Source organism: Portunus trituberculatus, chromosome 50, assembly GCF_017591435.1.
Source record: "Portunus trituberculatus isolate SZX2019 chromosome 50, ASM1759143v1, whole genome shotgun sequence".
Classification (NCBI taxonomy): Eukaryota; Metazoa; Arthropoda; class Malacostraca; order Decapoda; family Portunidae; genus Portunus; species Portunus trituberculatus.
In genome coordinates this window covers 9462940-9477888 of record NC_059304.1, presented here as the reverse complement: position 1 = coordinate 9477888, position 14949 = coordinate 9462940, and the positions used below count along the sequence as shown (strand labels likewise).

Here is a 14949-nt window from a genome sequence, read left to right as displayed (position 1 = left end):
TAAGGAGGAAGAGGATAAAGGAGAAGAGGGACGGCAGTAGGGAGGTAGATAGGAGGAAGAATGAGAGACGGAGGGAGTGATAAGAATGGCAGAGGTGAAGGGGATACATGACTCTAGCTTGTCCCGGTGGTGGTGGGAGGAGAGGGGAGACCAGTAGGGGAGAGTAGAACCGGAGGAGTGGTAGTGGAGTGGCGAGGCATTAGTCTGCGGGGTGGAGGGGTGGAGGTAGGGAGGGAGGAAGGTGCGTAGGGTGAGGTAACTCTGGCTCTCCTTCAGTAATATCCGTCATTACCTAGACCCATGCTCCCCCAACACGCCCCCAACATTACCTAGCCACGCCCCCACACTAGCACCCCTACACTTACACCCCATAGCTCACAGCAACCCGGCCTAGCGCACCTCCATTCCTCCACCCTGCGCTGACTTATATCACTACCACGGTAACTCGTCTGCCGCCACAACACACGACACTCTCTAGACGCACCCTCTCGCCCCCTACCCCGACCGCTGGCATTCCCCTAGACACCTCACCGGCCTTTGTGTTACCTTGCCCGCTACCCCAACATCGGAAGGCCACCTCACCACCGCCAGTCACCACCACCAGCTTCGTCATCGTCCATGATATTCCATGGTCGCTCAACACAACGCCAACCTTACCCGCCCTACCCCCGCCGCCGCTGCCGCCACCCCACAGCGGGAGGGCGGCTGTGGAAGGCGCTGCAGGGGACACATGCGGCGAAGATGAGAGAATGAGTCGTTAGTCTGTGGTTATGAGGCCTTTATTGAGGAAGCGGGAGAGGGCTAGTGAAGAGAGAGAGAGAGAGAGAGAGAGAGAGAGAGAGAGAGAGAGAGAGAGAGAGAGAGAGAGAAGGGAAACGCCAGGTGGAGGAACAGAGCCCAGACTTGGCCAGGTTAATTAATCACACGATAAATATACCTGTGGGTTGGCACATGTGAGCTGAGCAGTGGTTTTTGTGACCAATAACAATTCGGTTGAGAGAGAGAGAGAGAGAGAGAGAGAGAGAGAGAGAGAGAGAGAGAGAGAGCATGAATTCAGTATCCATGTGTATGCATGTGCGTGTGTGTGTTCGTGTATGATAGCATGTGTGCGCGTGCGTGGCTGTGCGTTCTTACATAATAGTACTTTTACAGGGTTGATGTGTGTGTGTGTGTGTGTGTGTGTGTGTGTGTGTGTGTGTGTGTGTCGCACATCCTGGCTCCCCATCTAATGATATTACCTTTCTTTTTGTTCCAGGTGAGTCTTGCCGGCGCTCCCTCCCTGACACAACGAGGCGCCCTGGCTCAGGTAATGGCGTGCCATCTCAACCACACACACACACACACACACACACACACACACACACACACACACACACACACACACACACACACACACACACACACACACACACATGCGCCTTCATTAGCGTGGCAGCTGAAGCATCGTCATGTAAACTTCCTTTCGGTAATTAAGGAAAACTGAGTAGGGAGAAGAGGAATGGGAGTAGAGGGGAGGGGAGGGAGAGGAAAGGGGAGGGAAGGAGGAAGGAAGCAAGGGGGTCAAGAGGGGAGAACAATTATTATACTCTATTAGATAATGAGTCTGAACGTCTCTGTGAAAGGGAAAAAAAAAGGTGAAATTTCTGAGCCTTTGTCCCATTTTTTTCCTTTAGCAGAGTGAAGGGATCAGGCTGACTTAATGGGAAGGGAAAAAAATAGAGATGGAGTTGGCAGAAGAACGCGATTTCGAAAGACGAGCCCCATTCCATTCCATCATTCTTTCCCTCCTCCTCTTCCTCTTCCTCTTCTTCTTCTTCTTCTTCTTCTTCTTCTTCTTCTTCTTCTTCTTCTTCTTCTTCTTCTTCTTCTTCTTCTTCTTCTTCTTCTTCTTCTTCTTCTTCTTCTTCTTCTTCTTCTTCTTCTTCTTCTTCTTCTTCTTCTTCTTCTCTTCTGTTTCTTTTTCCCATACCTCCATACCTAAAGTCGTGTTTCCTCTCTCTCTCTCTCTCTCTCTCTCTCTCTCTCTCTCTCTCTCTCTCTCTCTCTCTCTCTCTCCTTTCCGTCCTGTTTCTCTCCCTTTCTCCCAAGCACAGATTCACGCGAACGGGTATCAAATTTACTCCTCCTCCTCCTCCTCCTCCTCCTCCTCCTCCTCCTCCTCCTCCTCCCACCTTTCCACATCGCCCCAGGTCCCTGTTCTTCACTCCTTTCTTCTTGCCCCTCTCCTACTTCTCTCCTCTCCTCCCACCCCCTTCCCTTCTCCCTTCTCCCCTCTCCCCTCTCCCCTCTCCCTCCTTCCCTCCCTCTCCCTTTGTCGGCGCCGCTCCCCACGAAGAAAAGTCTCGGCCGGGGCAGTTCCAGCTTATATTTATGAGTGTTTAGTAGGGCAGTTAAGTAGTTAATACCAGCAGCCAACACCCAGTTTTCTATGGAAGCTGGGAGTTACGTTTTCTAAAAGGTGGCGGCTCTTGGAGTGTTAGTGGTGGTGGTGGTGGTGGTGGTAGTGGTAGCGTCAGCAGTATCTTTGCCTTGGTTGTGTACGAGATGGCGTGATGCTGTAATGTTTTGTCTGTCTGTGTGTGTGTGTGTGTGTGTGTGTGTGTGTGTGTGTGTGTGTGTTGCTGGTGTTAAAGCTTCAAGTCTGGTATTCTTGTGTATGGCGCCCTCTGCTGCTTATACCGTGGTTGTTGCTATCTGCGAGTGGTGGTGGTGCGGGAGAGAGAGAGAGAGAGAGAGAGATAGAATGTGTGTGTGTGTGTGTGTGTGTGTGTGGTGGTTTTGTTCGTCTCGCTGTCGTCATCTTCGTTGTCATCGTAGTTATAGTTGTTGTTATGTTCCTCCTCCTCCTCCTCCTCCTCCTCCTCCTCCTCCTCCTCCTCCTCCTCCTCCTCCTTCCACCAGTAGTTAGTGAAGGATAGTTATACAAACAGCCTTGTAAGGATCTCAGGTTCTGCTGCTGTTTGTCTTCCTCCTCCTCCTCCTCCTCCTCCTCCTCCTCCTCCTCCTCCTCCTCCTCCTCCTCCTCCTCCTCCTCCTCCTCCACAACCACGTGCCAATTTCTCGGACAGGACAATGGCTGACGTTTACGATTTTTTTTTTTTTTTTCGGTATTTTTTCTCCCCTTTCCACTTTCTCCGCCTCTCATCTTCCTTCTTCTCCCTCCTTATTTCTTCTCTTCCCCTCTGCCTACCACCAGATTTATAAGACGATCCGTAGCAACACACACACACACACACACACACACACACACACACACGTGGCATCATCTCATTTCTTCTGTTCGATCAGTTTGATTTCATCTCGTTTACTATGTCAGTTTTTGTAGGCCTCCCAGAGAGAGAGAGAGAGAGAGAGAGAGAGAGAGAGAGAGAGAGAGAGAGAGAGAGCTGTGATTGCCTCTAGGGGGGATAACGTGAGATGACAAAGGGCACAGATGAGAAGGAAGAAAATGAATGTGGCCAAATGATAAAGGAGGAAGAAAATGAAAAAAAAAGCAAATGGATAAGGAAAAAGAAGGAAAGGAGAAGGAACGGAGGAATTAAAGGGAGGATGGATGAAGAGAAGAAGTAGTAGGATTAGAAGAGGATCAGGGAAGAGGAAGAGGAGGAAGAAGTGGAAATCTATACGGTCTGGAAGCAAATTAATGAGAAAAGAATCATCAAAATCAGGAAGAAGGAAAAGGAAGGATGAAGATGAGAATTAGGAGTAGGAATAAAGGAAAAACAAGAAGGATGGATGAATGAAGAAGGAAAAAAAGAGGAAGACGAGGAAAAATAAAGCTAGTAGGAAGAGCAGAAGTAGCAGTCGGAGCAGGAAAAGAGGAAAAGGAAGAGGAGGAGGAGGAGGAGAAGATGTTTGCAGTGTCTGGAGACTTGGCACTGTGGTTGGTCTTTAAGGGGTGAAGGAAGGGGGGATGGGGTGTCGTTATCTGACAAGTAATAGAGGGCCAGACTGATGGGTCTCCGTTAAGGCCCATCCCCCGTCTCTCTCTCTCTCTCTCTCTCTCTCTCTCTCTCTCTCTCTCTCTCTCTCTCTCTCTCTCTCTCTCTCTCTCTCTCTCTCTCTCTCTCTCTCTCTCTCTCTCTCTCTCTCTCATAATCGTTTACCTCGTGTGTATGTGTATTTACCTAGTTGTAGTTTTACAGGGCCTGGCCTTTATGCTCGTGTGGCCCCGTCTCCATATCTACACTTATCCAATCTGAGTGTGTGTGTGTGTGTGTGTGTGTGTGTGTGTGTGTGTGTGTGTGTGTGTGTGTGTGTGTGTGTGTGATAATATAAGAATACTTCACATTAATGTTCTTGTTTATTTGTATATTCAAGGTTCTCGACTAAAGTATCTTTCTTAAGTGAGTGTGCATGTGGCAGCCGTGTGTAATCCACGTGTGTGTGTGTATGTGTGTGTGTGTGTGTGGCAATAGTGAAGAGGACCACCCAGCACTTTACGAGGTCTGGAGTCAACGTCATAAGAAGAGAGAAGACCAGGAGGAAGAGTAGGAGGAGGAGGAGGAGGAAGAAGAGATGGAAGAGTAGTAGGAGGAGGAAATAGGCGAGAGATCAACGAGAATATGGAGGAAATGAGAGAGAGAGAGAGAGAGAGAGAGAGAGAGAGAGAGAGAGAGAGAGAGAGAGAGAGGGGGGGCACGAGGCCAAGGACGGAAGAAATGGATAAGGGAGGGGGAGGGACTGGTAAAATGATGATGGTTTTAATTTGAATCACTTCTGATCTAGAATCACTGCCCAGAGAGAGAGAGAGAGAGAGAGAGAGAGAGAGAGAGAGAGAGAGAGAGGGAGGGAGGGAGAGAGAGCCTTTAGCACAAGACAGGTAAACAATAAATAAAAGAAAACGGTCGGTCTAGGAAAACATTAGTTGCCATCTCACTCTCCCTCATCACCCTCTCCCTCCCTCTTGGGCGGAGGAATAGGGGGAGAAATGACCAAGTAAATCAGGAAAGTAGGGAGGTATAGGGGAAAGGGGAGGAAGGGGAGAGAGAAAATATATGCGCAGTAGGATTCGCTAATGATGGAGGGACAACGGTGAGGTAAGGATGGAGGAGAAGGAAGGAGGAAGGAGGGGGAGGAGGAGAGTCTGAAGAGGCCATCAAGTGGAGGGAGAGAAGGAGGGAAAGTGAGTGATGATAGCAGAGAAATGGCATGGCAAAGGGTAGTAAAGGAAGGGGGAAGCTAGCTCTCTCTCTCTCTCTCTCTCTCTCTCTCTCTCTCTCTCTGTTACCATCCTTTATTTTTATTCGTTATCAGCCCTGATCGGTGTTTTAGGCAGGTGCGAGACGTCTCACTCCTTAAGAGAGAGAGAGAGAGAGAGAGAGAGAGAGCATTATTGGGGAGGGATGGTTAGGGCCCTGGCTTGCATCTTTCATGACATGAAGGCGTAGACGCGATGATAGTGGCGGCTGTGGTCGAGAACGAGGACGAGGAAGTGGACAAAGAGAAGCAATAGATACACAGATGGCTTTTATTCTCTGTGTGTGTGTGTGTGTGTGTGTGTGTGTGTGTGTGTGTGTGTGTGTGTGTGTGTGTGTGTGTGGCAATCGTTATGTAATGGTATCACTTTTTTTTCGCCAAATTTGTAGCGCAAAGCCAAAAATATTCCTAACGTATTCTTACTCCTCTTTCTTATTCTAATTCTATTCCTAATCGTCCCACGCCACAATGGACACCTGTTCCCTGCGGCGTATCACAAGCTATATCAGTCACGCCGCGCCCTTGACTCCTGTTTGGCCGTGGGCGCCTCACACATGGCACACTCGCATCACAGACGAGGAGGAAGAGGAGGAGACAGAGATGGGTTGGGTTAAGTGTTTATCATCATAACTTCTCTACCACATCCGCTCCTTTATTAAATTCGCGAGACCAGAAGGCTGAGATGTTTTATCCGTGTTCTAGCATACCTGGCGCACTCCTCAGCTTGTCGCTGCTGCCCAGGTGGGTCTGTGGCTTGGAGTGTGTTAGTCCATCCAGCTCGCTTTGTTGTGACCTTTTTTTCTGCGACTTACATAAAAGCGTGTTATGTAATGAGGTTGTGAAGATGGTAGGGAGAGGAGGACGAATTCCATAGCAGCAGCATTGGAACCGGGGAGAGTGTGGCAGACTCAGAGGGATGAGTGAGGCGCTGTAGAGTTCTTTGTTGTGACGGGGACGCCTTTGGTGCTGCGATGACTGTGGGCGCCGCGAGAGGCTTGAAGAGGATGTAGATATGATAATGTTGTGTACTCTCGTGAGAGTGAGCGTGCCATTGTTGGGAAAGGCGGCGGCAGTGAGGCAAGGCGCAGGACAGCTGGTGACGGCAGCCTGGCATCCAGCAGGCCTTTAGTTGACCCAAGGTCCCCTCCACACTCTTCCCCACCTTTCCTGTCCCCTCTCACATAAAGTTACGACACTGCCTCTCTCACTCTTCTCCCTCACTGAAAGCCTGTCTTGCTCTTTTTGTCCGCGCTCCGCGAGCCGCCGCCATTCCCAGTCTCCCATGAACACTTTCTGCCAAACCAGTTGACATCCGGAACCAAGAAAGTATGAATAAGGCTTATATATATATATATATATATATATATATATATATATATATATATATATATATATATATATATATATATATATATATATATGCTCTCACGGAAAGCAGTGCGTTAGCATTAATATTTAAATTCAGCATAGGAAGGCAAGGTAGGAGAGGTTCCGGTTGGAATGGCATGGGGAGTGGGGGAGACAGCACTGAAAGGACAAAGTGGAATAGTGTGGCTTTGAGGTGGAAGGGCGTGGTCAAGTTGCGTAGTTGAGAGATGGAAATCGTGTTGTGAGGAGGGGAGAGAAGTTGGGAAGGCGCTGGCTTGTAGCTAATGTTTTGTTACTCTAGACCACAATCCCTCCTGCTCCACGCCACCCACCACCCACCACCACCCAGCCGTCTTCCTTCCCTTGGCGGTATTGCGAACACCCCTTCTCCTCCTCCTCCCCTCTCCCAATGACCCTCCCGGCCCGTCTCTTTTTCCCATACGCAAGGCCGGGTCATTGAGTTCATGTTCAAGGAAGGTGTGTGTGTGTGTGTGTGTGTGTGTGTGTGTGTGTGTGTGTGTGTGTGTGTGTGTGTGTGTGTGTGTGTGTGTGTGTGTGTGTGTCAAACCACGTGTTGGACAAGGACACATGCTCGTATCACTGTCAGTTCCCAAAATATTGAACATCGATGTTTTTCGTTTCTTGGCGCTGTTTTGGCATCTGTGAGCTATTTTAGTGCTTATAGCCTATTTACTGGTGGCAGGGAAGGAAGGCTGCCAGCAGGTGTGAGGTGGCTGCCGCGCATGTCTGGAGGGCGGCAGGCGGGCGACGTGACGGTTCCTCTTATTTCGTCGTCGTCCTCCTCCTCCTCCTCCTACTCCTCGTGTTCAAGTATGGGTTGAGAAGGTCCTCTTTATTTTTTTTTTTTTTTTTCTTTACGATCCATTAAATATTGTCTGGAACCCTGAAAGAAAAACTGCAGTGTTTATATGGTATTGTATTGTGGATCCCTCATCTCTCTCCTTTTTATTATTATTATTATTATTATTATTATTATTATTATTATTATTATTATTATTATTATTATTGTTATGGCTTTCATCAGGATTATTTATCAGAAACCTTTGTTCATTATGTTGTGGTTTCTGACATTTCTTTTGTTGATGCGTCCGTATAAATTCTTCAGTTTTGCAATGACGTCTATTCTCCGTCCTCTCTCGCCCTCCCCTCCCATCGCTGGATGTCTGAGCCCTTGTCTGGGGTGAAGAGACCGACGTTTTATATTTCTCTCTCTCTCTCTCTCTCTCTCTCTCTCTCTCTCTCTCTCTCTCTCTCTCTCTCTCTATTATACACTCGGTTTCGTTTAATTTCGAAGCGTTTCCTGGTGCAGTGTACGCATCGTTGTGGTTATCGTGACGCTGCTCAATGGAAGCGCAAGATAGAAATGGGCGGATCAAGGGCCTTTCCTTGACCACTTGGCTGGTCCTTGCGTGGTCTACGGTTTGGAGCGTTTCTCTCTCTCTCTCTCTCTCTCTCTCTCTCTCTCTCTCTCTCTCTCTCGTAGTTTGTCGCGTCACGTCTGCTAAGAGGATATAAATGGGTAATTATTACAAACGTTCCATCTTTACTCTGCATTGAAAGATTATCCACTTGGTGAGCATAGGAAAAGTGGGGTCCTTTCATGTGAAAAGTAAGAGCGCTGTTATTATGCATGTGCTACCACCCACTGGATCACGGCAGAAAGACGGATGTGCACGCGGTGGTTGTAGTGACGGCGACGGCTTGTTCTCCTGACTCCCTACATCTGCCATTAACTTTCCTTGTGGGAGAAGTTCTCAAGAAGAGAATAATGGCACTACGTGAAAGCAATTGATCAAATCTCAGTTTTAGCGACAGCTGTGGGAGGGATGAGAGTTAGCTACCTGCTGGAAATGTGTCATATTAAAGCTGATAGCAGACGTCCGCAGTCCATGTTCACCTCTTCTTTACCGGCCGTGCACCAAAGCAGGGCAGAGGCTATAAAAAAAAAAAAAATAGGTGTGTTCGCCATCACTGCTATCATGATCATCAGTGAAGCCGATGCGGTTAACCTACGGCATAGACGCGACGGGTGGCTACTGTGTCTTGCAGCCGCCGCCCAGCATGAGTTACGTAATAGACGCCAGGACGTGATAAATCCTTGGGAGGCTGGATATTAGTTTTTCAAGGAGCTGACATAGTTGTGTGTTAAACAGGTCATCGTGAGTCATGTGGTAGTGTGCTGGATGACTGAGGGAGGTGTGTAACTCGGTTAAAACGGTGGCTGTTGCATGGTTGCTGCTGTACCCGGTGACCCGCGACGCCATCAAGGGCTGCCCCACGCCGGCCCGCAGCCCCGCTCCCATCCCACGCCTCCCCCCACCCCCTTCGCAGACAATAATATGCATCTACCCGCACACTTTCTCTGGAGGAATGTTATTTTATTGGTTATTTTTCTTCCTTCTTTTTTTATATATATTTTCTGCATGAAAGTCGTGGTCTCCAGTGTGGTAGAGCGTGGGGATCGTGACGTGCAGACGACAGCCCGTCCTGCGTGGCGCCGGTGTTGTCGGCGTCCGATTCCCTGCTTGGGGTTGGGACCACGTGGGAATACATCGCAAGGCCGCCGCATTTTCTTCTGCACCTAGTTGCTCTGCTCATATTATATCATCGGGAGGGAGGAGACTGATACGTTTAGCATTCTCTCTTGGAAATAAAGTACGAAAATAGAATAGCAAACACCGTCTTGCTAACTTGAAACCTGTGATTCTGACTGAGGCAGTTTCTACGCAGTTGCGAGACACGTGGGACAAGGGTTGGAAGGGGGAGGGGATACCACTGCCGGAAGAAAAGTTGGGGCAGGGCAGACATAGAAGGTAACAGGGAAGGTGAAATAACTCTTTCCGCTATTCCTCATTAACTTGGAGGGGACCAGAGAAGAGTAAGGAACTCGGAAAACCAGAGAGATAGATTCGTCTGCTGTGGATAGATGCCACGACTCTCTCTCTCTCTCTCTCTCTCTCTCTCTCTCAGGAGAGATACACATGTATGGCTTCACAGCCGTACCCCCTGACGTCCGAAATATAATATGTACTCAGTCGTTATGATTAATAATTTGAATTGTAGTGTGTTTGACGTGTTGAGTGTGCCTGTCTGGGGTTGGGGACGGCAGCAGCCAGCAGACGTCCAGGGTGACCTTTTCCTGGGTGTGTCCGCAGCTGGGTGGTGACGTCACAGATACCAGTGCGTCGCCTCACAGTCTCATCATACTCGCCAGCTGGCTCAAGGGAACCACCGCGCATCCCTCTCCCGAGTGTCAATAGCGCTGCCGTTATGGCATCGGACCGGCACGGCATCATCTTGAACAAATAGTCTTATTGTACTGAAAGGGATTTAGCTCAGGGGAAATATACCGCGCGATACTACAACGATGCCTTTGTTGTCCAGATTTAGGCCATTGCATTGTCTACATGGCTAAAAGGGGAATAAAAAAAAAAGTGCGTGACAGCAGGTCCTCAGGAGGGGAGCGTATTGCTTTCCTGCGATATTTTAGAGCGTTAGGGGCCAAAGTCATTGTCAAGGTTGAGACATCCTCGAGGTTATTGTAAAGTCAAAGTTCCAGGAGAGCGTTTTATTCCTCCTTAACTGGTTGCATTAAAGTGTACCCTGTACGGGTGGAGTCACTTAGCTAGGTGCTCTCAGGTACGCCTCACAACGACACGAAGAATAGTGCGCCGTGTACCGTCCTCATAGTAAACTATCAATGCTAATGAATGTCGTGATAGGAACATGAGACCAGTTTATATTTCAAGTATATTTGTTTGGGGTGCCAAAAGCCAAGCACCTTCTTTGGCGATTCACTTCTCAGGGGAAGTGTATTGTTTCTTAATGTAAAGGCTCGTGCTCTTGCATCGCAATAGCGGTACATGTGAAGTGACCTTTAAACGATTTTCGAGAGATCATCACAAACATTTAAAACTGTGAGCGTCACTGAATACCTGTAGTGAAACACTTGCAACAGCTGACATGTTGTATTACATGTATTGATGAAGGAGTGACTGCCTTCCTCTATGATATTACATGGAGCGAAGACAGTTACTCGCTGTTATAAAGTGCTCTTCATAATTGTCTTTCGTGTCTTTATATCGAATTCGTTTTGTTACAGGATCGTGTGGAGACTAAGGAGGAGCTCCCGAAGAAGGTTCGAGCGGAAGAGGCGCCAACCCCCTTCACCACATATGATCCGATGCTCTCCTACATGTGGCGGTGCGCCTCTATGGTTCCTCCCTGGACGGCCGCCCCACTTGTCACTCGTGACGGCAAACCGCTGCCTCCGCCACCCCCGGCCTTTGTCAGGGACAGGTAAGTCTCACATTCCATTGCGGTCTGCAATAATTACAATATATTTCAAAACGAATAGAACCAATAATTTGATATTAAAACCATGTATTTACCAGTTGAAATATTGCCCACAGTGTGCCAGCGCCGTTACCTGCTTACCTGAGTCAGGGGCCGCCCGTCCTTGCTGATCCTGGACGCGTGGTGCCGCTGTCCGACTCCCAAAAGTTCGAGCGCCATTACCAACCCAACGTTGCCCTCGCTCCTCCCAAGGTTAGGGACAAAACCCTCCGCAACTCACTGCCTCTCTCAGACCACTGCCATGACGTCCCTATCAAGCACCAAATGTATGCGGTGAGTAACTCCACGCGTTTATGTTCCTTGAGGTTTCTTATAATAGACTAGAATATTAGCAGTACAATGAAGCACTAAGTGGTAATGAGAATTACATGGGAGGTTTATTGTGTGTGTTAGGGAGGAGAGGGGAATGGCTATTGGCGTACATAATTTGGTAAATATTACGTTATTATGGGAAAGCCATACAAATTTAGATTATTCATTAGAGTATGGTATTCAAATATTAACAAGGATACAAGAGAGACAGAGCATAGACTCAGCAGTGTGTTCATGATCCACAGATTGAAGACTGCATCAAGCGAGAGAACTCCCCGACAATACTGCCATGCTCCCAGCCCTCCTCACAACATTCTGTCGTCAGCAAACTCACCCAGACCAACAACCACTACCACAATCCACACCACCACCACCACCACCTCCCTAGGAAACTGTGCAGTCCAGACACCAGTGGGCGACACCCGGAGCTGGAGCTCTCCACCACAGATTCTGACACAGATTCCGTGGGATCCTTAGCCAATCACAGTAAGCCATTTCACGACTCAGTTTCATAATTCTGTGTCTTAGTAGTATATATGCATGCCCATAGAGTGGAGTACAATTTATAATTTGTATGTACTCTTTTATGAAGTTAAATGTGTTGTAGTGTATATAATTGGAATATATTTGCTTTGTAGAAAATTTATCTATTGTTTATTACAATTATTTATTTTATTATTTATTTATTTATTTTTTTTTTACTGTTGACTAAAACTACATATAGTACTACATTTCCATATTATTATTTTATGAAATTTCATTAGGGATTGAACTTTAATACTTTGTAGCTAAAATATGCATTGTTTATATTCGATTAATCATCTGTTCATATGTTGAAATTTTCAATTATTTAATTGTCCATCAGTGAAGAAAAGATAGCATTTATAGCAGCATATTAATTACACTACCCACTGATTGTAATGAAATCAGAATGAAAAGGAAAGGTGGTGAAAGACTTGCTGATAGAGGCTGAACACTTAAGCAGTCAAGAAGGAAGTGTGAATAGAGTGAGGCTGAGGCTTTCTTTTGTCAAAGGGAGTGTGGCAACAGAAAAATTAATAGATACATACAAGTGTTATGCAAAACTTAGATATTCTAACATATGTTGCAGATTCTTTGTGCACCCTGTAGACTCCTTTATGGGATAGTAATTATAATGTAGAGTAATATTGTGTATATATATATATATATATATATATATATATATATATATATATATATATATATATATATATATATATATATATATATATATATATATATATATATATATATATATATATATATATATATGCAGTTATGTAATCTATATTCATCATGAAACTAATTCTTTAAAAAATTTACAGGTGAGACAGTGGAGGAAGCTGAGGGGTTGTTGCGGGGTTGGTCTGATAGGGCAGCTGCAGGCAAGGTGAGACAACTTGTGGCTAACCTGGTAGCTGATCTTGCTGCCAGTAACAGACAAAAGGCAGCTCTGAAGCAGCGTATGGAGGCAATGACTCGTGACCACAGTCATGCTGTCGTCACTCTACAAAGCCAGATTTTGGCATCTACTCAACTTAGTAAAGTAAGTAAAGCTTGTGTTTAATATAAGCAATTATTACTGCTATAATTGATATACAAAAGTTAGATAAGCCTTCACAAGCAACTAAAAAGTATATCTTAAGCTCACTCATTTCATCCATTGACAGTGATCTACTCAATTTTTACTTCTTTACTCCACTTGTAGGTCTTGATGAAAAATTATTCATTCTTAACTTTTCAATGAAAAACTTTAGGTTGCAAAATTCTCTAATTTTTTTGCCATTATTTGACTGTGACCCATTCTTTCAGGAGAGTCAGTTTCGTGAAAAGCTGTGTGTGATGGAGGAGGAGCTGCGTGTCCGACCCACCCACTCTGTGATAACTCCCATCTCCCCTGTGAAGACAGAGCCCAGTGAAGTCATTGACACGTGTTAGACTACCACTTGTGCACTGGCTCATGCTGTCCCCAGTACCACAGTACAAATGTGGCGCTGAAGTGCCGCCCGGGCTCCTTGCTGCTGTTGCTGCTAATACTGCCGCCGGGCACCTGGGCCCAGGCTGCTGCTGCAGACCCGTGGCTGGTGTGGCTGCGGGTGGCCGCCCCTCACCAGCTTAATGCCTCTCACTCTCAGTGTTGGGTGGGTGGAGGCTGCGCCATGATCTCAGCCCGTACTCACCGCACGGGTCTCACTTGGTGCTACGCCACAGCCGCGTGTCGGGCGGTGCCACTAGCCGTACATGGTGCTCATGTACAGAAGTGTACAGTGGCTTGGTGGTGATGCCCGGCACCAGGACGCTCTGGGGGCCTAAGAGGGGCACACTGTCCCTGAGGGCCTAGGAAAAGCAAGTACAAACGCATAAGTTAATGAATCTGCTTTTTTGGGGAAGGTTTATTGTAAAAATATAAATATTATATAAAAGGTTTACTTTATGGTAAGCCAACTGCCTGGTGAGTGGCAGGGGTAGTGAGGGAGGCCGGCTCACTAACACGTCTGCTCCACTACTCCTGCTACCAACCCTAAGCCACGCACGCGCGCACCAGCCCAGTGATGACTGTCCCCGCATCAGCTATGCAGTGTTAAATCGAGTCAGATGTTGCTTGAAGCATCTCACGTTGGTGGAGCACCGGCCGAGTGCCATGACCACTGACCCACAAAACTGGCGTACCTGCCCATAAAAGTTGTTGCCACTTGAAGAGATTTATAGTTGTATTACTGAGGGTCTGTGGTCGTGGCACTTTCCGGGGCTGCTTATTTGTGTTCATCTATGTAACTAGTTAATTATTGATATGTGTAATGATCAAATCTTACACTTTTATGTTATTTATAATTCTCTTCTGTGGTAGTACACATCGAGCCGTGCGTGGAGGGCAGAGTGTTCCTCTGTTGACCCTCACACACCTGGCCTGGCGGTCCGTGCCAAGTTCATCTTGCCCCCCCTAACTTACCTGTCATTTGTTTGTAATAAGTACATAAGGTTATTTAGGTGACTCATCAAGCAAAGCTTGGTCTAGGATTTATTATTTTTGGTAGAACTGCCCCCCTCCCTCCCCCCTTTCTCCTCCATGGCAGTTGTGAGCAGCTGGTCATGGCCCTTGTGTTTTAGCTGCCAATGTAGGCTGCCTCTCCCTCCACCTGAAACCCCCCCTGTGGTGGAGGCTGGTGGGTGGGTGATGAATGTGTGTTGGCCAGGAAGCAGCATGAGGGAGATGTGCCGCGGACATGTGATGTTCATGGCATGTAATGCCTGGTTGGCTCAGAGCCCAGCACATCCTCCCTCCCGCCTGGCACTGCTGCTACCAGCCAGGCGGCACCACTTGGCGGCATGAGAGGGCCACACTACAGTCAGCCCTGCAGATGTGACAACTTTCAAAAGCCTGAATTGTTTGTTATACTCAATGGGGTGCACTCTAAAATAAATTGTGTCCAAAGAATCATATTTTTTGTGTCTTGATCCTTAACTCAGATTACCGACTTGCAATACATTTAAGTCATAAGTTAGCTAACAAACAATACATCAAGATAACAGTGTCCACCATTATGTATGCAGGTAGTATAATGTGTTTCTTACTTCAAAACACCTACATCAGACTTGCACTTCTCCAGGTAAAAAGTTTGGAAATTATATAAGTTTCATGAAAAGGCTACATGACATATCTATCAGCATAGT

General features: G+C 47.1%; 1 protein-coding gene across 5 annotated transcripts in view; it reads left to right on the top strand.

The window, feature by feature from the left end:
* The window catches only part of LOC123499485, a 143052-nt gene extending 128339 nt beyond the window's left edge, over positions 1 to 14713 (top strand). For 3 of the 5 annotated variants that reach the window (XM_045247507.1, XM_045247506.1, XM_045247508.1), the window contains 6 exons: positions 1256 to 1306; positions 10691 to 10887; positions 11001 to 11217; positions 11502 to 11742; positions 12603 to 12823; positions 13090 to 14713. In XM_045247507.1, coding sequence (XP_045103442.1) covers positions 1256 to 1306; positions 10691 to 10887; positions 11001 to 11217; positions 11502 to 11742; positions 12603 to 12823; positions 13090 to 13215 — 1053 coding nt within the window. In that variant the 3' untranslated portion in view covers positions 13216 to 14713. The remainder of the gene's footprint in view (positions 1 to 1255; positions 1307 to 10690; positions 10888 to 11000; positions 11218 to 11501; positions 11743 to 12602; positions 12824 to 13089) is intronic. The other 2 variants (XM_045247509.1, XM_045247510.1) reach the window with 1 other exon arrangement.
* The last annotated feature ends 236 nt before the right edge of the window (positions 14714 to 14949 follow it).